This window comes from Ascaphus truei, chromosome 1, assembly GCF_040206685.1.
Source record: "Ascaphus truei isolate aAscTru1 chromosome 1, aAscTru1.hap1, whole genome shotgun sequence".
In the NCBI taxonomy this organism is placed as follows: domain Eukaryota; kingdom Metazoa; phylum Chordata; class Amphibia; order Anura; family Ascaphidae; genus Ascaphus; species Ascaphus truei.
The window spans coordinates 45,655,053-45,661,052 of NC_134483.1; the positions used below are offsets into that span (position 1 = coordinate 45,655,053).

At 50.1% G+C, this 6,000-nt stretch overlaps 1 protein-coding gene across 2 annotated transcripts in view; it reads right to left on the reverse strand.

Moving 5' to 3' along the window:
* Positions 1-4,071, reverse strand: part of LMAN1 (lectin, mannose binding 1) — a 29,109-nt gene extending 25,038 nt beyond the window's left edge. For both annotated transcript variants that reach the window (XM_075587413.1, XM_075587404.1), the window contains exon 1: positions 3,830-4,071. In XM_075587413.1, coding sequence (XP_075443528.1) covers positions 3,830-4,046 — 217 coding nt within the window. In that variant the 5' untranslated portion in view covers positions 4,047-4,071. The remainder of the gene's footprint in view (positions 1-3,829) is intronic.
* Positions 4,072-6,000: the final 1,929 nt, after the last annotated feature.

Genomic DNA, 6,000 nt, shown 5'->3' on the forward strand with positions numbered 1-6,000 from the left:
TTTCTCCCGGTTGTACTAAGACCTGCACCCACTGGTTGGATTTGATTCCTTATGGACATTGGGACTGGTATCATGTTATTACGTTTTTTGTGCCAGGGATTGGTTTCTTGTTTCTGACATCTGTTGTAACAAGTTTTTGGGAAGACGTGTATATTAATTCCCCTTGGCTGCCATTCCACTTGAGTTAATACCGCACAAGGAATTTAAATAATTTGGAATTATTATTCATTATAGTGCGTTAGGCAGTATCACCTCACAGGTATTTTTAGGTCAAGCGCTTTTTTGTATGTTATAAGTTAGTTGTGTTATCAACAAATCTGACGATTTGAAGTAGAACATTTTACACTCCTAATTTCAAAAGATCTACAAAAGATTGCAAAATACTGAAACTGGCAAATTAACAGAAAATAATCCCCCATACTCTACAGTATACTGTAACAGAATACCTTTGTAATGGCCAAAACTGTATTACTTTATGTTACTCAAAACTTTCCATACCACAATGATACAAGTTAAATTGCAACTGATGCCACCGTACCGTTTTAATTATCAACAATCTGACAGAAACAAGAAAACCAATCCCCGGCGCAATGCTTTGCATGACCAGAGAAAAGACTGACATGGTTATAAGTTTATCAAGCATATACTGTAAATATTAGTAGAGGCCACAGCTGCACTAACACATCAGCAAGTGATGAGGCTTATCGGACATAGGGGAAAAAAATTCAAAGCCCTGTTATTACGTGTCCAAAATAGCATGCAGCATGCCAGCAAAGGCCTGCAATCAGACTGGAACCTGGCCTAATCATGCATACTGTAACGAACTAAAAGCACCAAATGCTGACATCACCCAGTCTACATTACAACATTATTTTGTTGATACCATGTTTGTCGTGTGAAAACCGGTACAGTAGTGTCACTTTATTTAATTTTTGCACATTGGCTTTATTTTTTCTTCATCCGGATAATTTATCTCACTCTTAAATCATCCAGATATTTCATATAGTTATAGAAACTCTGTTTTTCTTCTGCTAATAGTTGTCTCTGAGTTTCCTTGATGTGTTTGCTTTCATGCAGTACCATTGGAAGATAGTTGCCTCCATAATTCTGATTGGATAATTTTTATGATGAGGCCATTGAGGTACTTCATTGTGACACATGTACAGTATTGTATGCTGTCCATCATTTTATTTCAATGAAACACAAGAGGTTAATGTACAAGAATATCGCTGGATATTTTGTAAAGTATATTTTTAACAGTACTGCTCTTTTTTGGGGGGCAAATAAGTGCCACGAAGAACTCAGAAAAGGGCCCATTATAATAAATTGGGGAGGTTGGGGGGCGGGGACAAAAAAAGGCCTTTTGCCTTATGTTCTCATTTACTTGCGGCTCTTATCCCCATTTGAACTCCCCTTCGCCTCCCTGTATTGTAATTCTGTAAAGCGCTGTATACACTGGTGGCGCTATATAAAACACAAACATGCGCCTCAAAAGTAACAGACTTTTTTTGCTCAAGAGGTTATTTGATTATCACATGAACCGGGAATCCTCCTCGTGTGCCTGAACTGAACTGAATATGAAGTGCTCATTTTCAGTTTCAGGCCTTGCCAGGGCTCTCCACCAGCCACATTAAACAGAAGGCTCAGTAAGTGACCCAAAACCAAGTCAGATTCGAGCCACTTTCATAAAGGTACTCTAGTGTGATCTTTATTGAATGTCAATACAACAAGCAAAAAATAAATACTGTAAACACTATTCAGAAGCATTTTATTAATTTTTAGCAAGGTTTTAGTCTTTATCACACTGAAATCTGGAGATTTGTGTTTAACTCGGCTTTATTTTGCCAGCAAAAGATGGTTGCGATTTGTTTTCACAGTAGTGAGGTTTGAGACACTGTGCTATAACAGATTAACAAAAAACAAAAATGCCCAAAGCTACTTCCATTGTGACAAAAATACACAGTGCAATACTATGGAAGTAGCTTTGGGCATTTTTGTTGTATACATTTAGCCACGCCCACTAGCACTCCTTTTAACACTTATATGCACATATATTTTATGTGATAATGGTTGGGGTTTCTCAGAGCTTGTTGGGAATCTGTGTATATTTATAACAGATTAACAGTTTCATCAAGTCACAAGAACTGCTTCCCTTAGGCAGCGTCCCCGCTGGCGCCGAGTGTGTGGTGCGCTCGGTGCTTGCCGCTTTTACTTATTGCAGTCTTTATGTGGAAGTCCCGGCTCACGCAGTGCACGCGCGCTCACCCAAGCTTGGCGCTTGAGCAGACAAGCACTGAGCGGCCGGGTGCCTGCGTGTGCTCGGCGCTTAGCTGCTTGCAGAGCAAGCAAATTTGAATATGTCATCCGCAAGCGCGTCACGTGAGCGGTTCACCTAATGAGGACGAACCAGCTCTGTGACTCCATGGCAACATCCCCCGAATCGCCACCCCGCACACGCACCTAGTCGACCACAAATCTCCCCGGCCCAGCAGGGAGCGTGACATCAACCCGCACGAGTGCCCGCGCGCTCGCTCCCTGACTGACTGCAACCTAACGCTGAGTACCCGCTGGCGCTAAGTGCGCCCATGCTTGGAGAGCGCTCCAAGCATGAGCACCGGGTGTCCTGGCATTTACGCGCGCGCGCACAGGAGGGGCATTGAGTGCGCTGGAGGTTTTTTTATTTACATAAGCGCCGAGCGCAGGTGTGTACGAGCGCGCACCGCGTGAGCGGGGATTTACATATATCTATATATGGAAGTAACCGCGGCAAGCGCCGCCCACTCAGCACTAGCGGGGACGCAGTCTAAGGCCTCGGCCATGTTTACTGCTTGCTGGCACTGAGCCCCTACAGCCGCAATTAGAGCGGCTTTAGTAGGGGCTCACCTGCGCTTCCGCGCGCTTGCGGAAGCGCAGGTCTTAGGGGAATTTAAAATTCCCCCGCTTGCCGGCGCGACTGGCCGGTCACGTGAGCGGTTCGCCAAATGAGGGCGACCAGCTCCGTGACGTCACTGGCCCGGCCCGTGACGCGCCCGCCGTAAACAACCGCAAGGCCAGGGAAAGCACCCGCTTTCCCTGGGCCTCAGCGCGCCTCAGCGAGCAAGCAGGGAGCATGGACTCAGCCTAAGGCTGCGGTCCCAGTCATCACTGTGACGCGCGCCCGGCTGGGGGGCGGCGCTAACCGCGATCTGCGGTCTTCAGGAGAGGGAGAGGTTGCGATGGGAGGGGGCGTGGTCGGGTTTTTGCTGGGGCGTGGCCATGACCTCATGCGGTTGGTTTGCCCTCATTGGCTGAACCGCCGGCGGGGGCGTGACCACGGCTCCGTTGCAAGTTCCACACACAATTTTTTGGAGTGTGTGGAATCTTGCAGTACAGCGGGCTGCTGAATGTGCGCCAATGCATGTACTCGGCCCTGAGAGACTGGGGTTCCAGTGCTTGTACGCACAGTGCACGCCGAGGCGTGCGGTGTGGCAGTCACTGGGACTGCAGCCTGAACCCTGTTGGGGTTCCCTGGGGACTGGAGTTCGGAAACATTGCCCTAAACTAAAAGCAAAGAGCTTCCTATGTACACGCAAAGCTTGTAGCACAGTATCTGCAGCAGAACTACAACTCCCAGCATCCCCCAGTTTGCAAAGTAAGAGGGAGAGGGGGGGGGGGAATCAGATGATCCCAGCTACTAATACAAAGCCAACTGATTCACCACATCTGACTGTTCAGCGCCCGATGAGCGGAGGAGGCCGAGATGGGAAGCCGGAAGGCCTGTTATTATAAACAGTGTTTATCTGGAGACCAGCTCATAGAGAAGGGGCGAGTCTCACCGCCTCATACTTACTGCCGCTGTGAGTCCAGAAGGGCACAGAGCCGTCACTCTGCATCAGGTAAGGCCCCTTGAAGCTGTATTTGTACTCGAACCTGCGGTGCGGGGGGGCCTCGGCCTCCTGCCCTCCGCTGGCCCCCGTCAGCCGCCAGGAACAGAAGAGGAGAAGCGTGCAGAGCCCGGCGGCCGCACGGCGCTGCTCCAGCTGCATGGGCACCGCCATCTTGGGCATTTGCTGACGTAGCACTGACCGGGGGGAGAACCTGCAGAGCCAACAGGGCGCTAGCTGATTGGTCGACAGGGGGGAGGCTGGGTCTAAAGGCAGCTCGTCGCCCAGCAACCCCTCCTGGATTGAGGACAGGACCTAACAGCACAGGCCTCTCTGCATTTTTTTACTAGAGGGCACATGATGCCAACCTGTTGGAGTCCCTCCAAGCAGGAATGTTTCTACTGGCATCTAAAGTCACCTGTTATTTCCTTCTTATTTTACACAAGCACTTTTTTATTTCAGCCGCATTTGCCCATTGGTTTAAGTGCTCTAAGGCAGCGGTGCGCAAACTGGGGGGGCGCAAGACTTTCTTTGGGGGGGGGGGGGGGGGCGCACGGCTCACTTACCCGGCTTACATGTCCACTCGTCTCCATGACAACGTGGCGTCAAATGACACCGCAGGGCCATGTGACGTAATGTCACATGACCCCCGCGGCTTCATTTGATGCCCATTGCCATGGAGACGCGGCGTCAAATGACGATGTGGATCACGTGACGTCACATGACCCCGAGGCGTCATTTCATGCTGCAGGGGGGGCGCGCAACACAAGGGGAGAGCAGGCGGGGGGGCCGCAGCGCAGGAAGTTAGCGCACCCCTGATCTAAGGAATGTAGTGGTACGGTGCCCAACTTGAAGTCCTAAAATTGGACCAGAGCTTCTTTAACCTTATTTCAAGAATGCCTATACAATATTTGTGCTCTGTAAACAGAGGAGAACACTTTTTAAAGTAATCCATTTCCTTTAACCCTACGAGTGCCACAGGAAGTAGTCACTACGTCATGCCCATGAAGGTTGTTTTTTTTGGGCCAAAATTTGATGATGGCCGATCGGCCCATTTTTAGCCGAAATTTCACATTGACTTCAATGAGGAATTACGAAGGAAACTGCTTCAGACTCAAGGCCAGCCTTAGGCTTAGTGGGGCTCAAGGTGGCATGCCGGCAGCGGGCCCTCCCACCCTGTAAAAATGTTAAGGGGATTTACCATGACGAAAGGCCCTCTGGTAGCGTCGCGGTATCATGACATCACAGCGGCATATGACGTCACGTTGCCATGACAACGCGTCATTTGACGGTCACTATTGCAACGCATCGCTACATGAGGCGGCCCACTCCGGAAAAAGTAAGACCCCTTTCACTAACGACCAGAGACACACCTCTCTCTAAAAGTCTGGGAGCCCCGCACTTCCTCCTCTCCCTTCTCCTGCCGGTGCCGGGATCGAACTTCTGCCCGATCGGAGGGAAGAGCTGGAGGGGGAGGGGCCCACGGGGGCGCCGGGCCCAAGGCGGCCGCCTTGCTCACCTTGCCATAAGGCCGGCCCTGGGCCCTCAGCGGATACAGAAAAGCCACTAATGCACCTACTCAGTGTGTCTTGAAGGTGTCTTCCCTGTGCCAAAGAGCGCAGGTCCATGGAAATGAATGAGAGTAACATCTTCTCCGGGCTGTGGAATACATCTTTAGAGCATATTAAATAGGAACCCATGAGAGTCTGTATGAAGTAGAAGTAGTAACTGAGTAATGATGTAGGCTGAGATTATAGTAGGCGCACGCGACGGAGCGCATGGTGTCGCGACCGCCTATCGCTCGAGCGATCCCTGCACTGAGGTCTGAGGCGATGGGGAGACGTGGCGGCCGCGTCAAAGGCTGGTTCGCCCTCATTGGCTGAACTGCTCACGTCGCGCGGCCGCGCGCGCAAAAAAACGAATTCATTTGTAGCTTGAAAATTCTGTCACACGGTCGCTCTTCATTGTGCCCGTGCTCGCGCGCACTATGGACGCCCTCATCGACTTCCACAGATTTGTTCGCGCGGCGACGCGGTTACTATAAACACAGCCGTATAAGGCTCAGAGCCACTTGCATCAGGAAGTTTGGGGTGCTGTAACAGGATAATGTAATGAAACAGTTACTGAGCACAATATT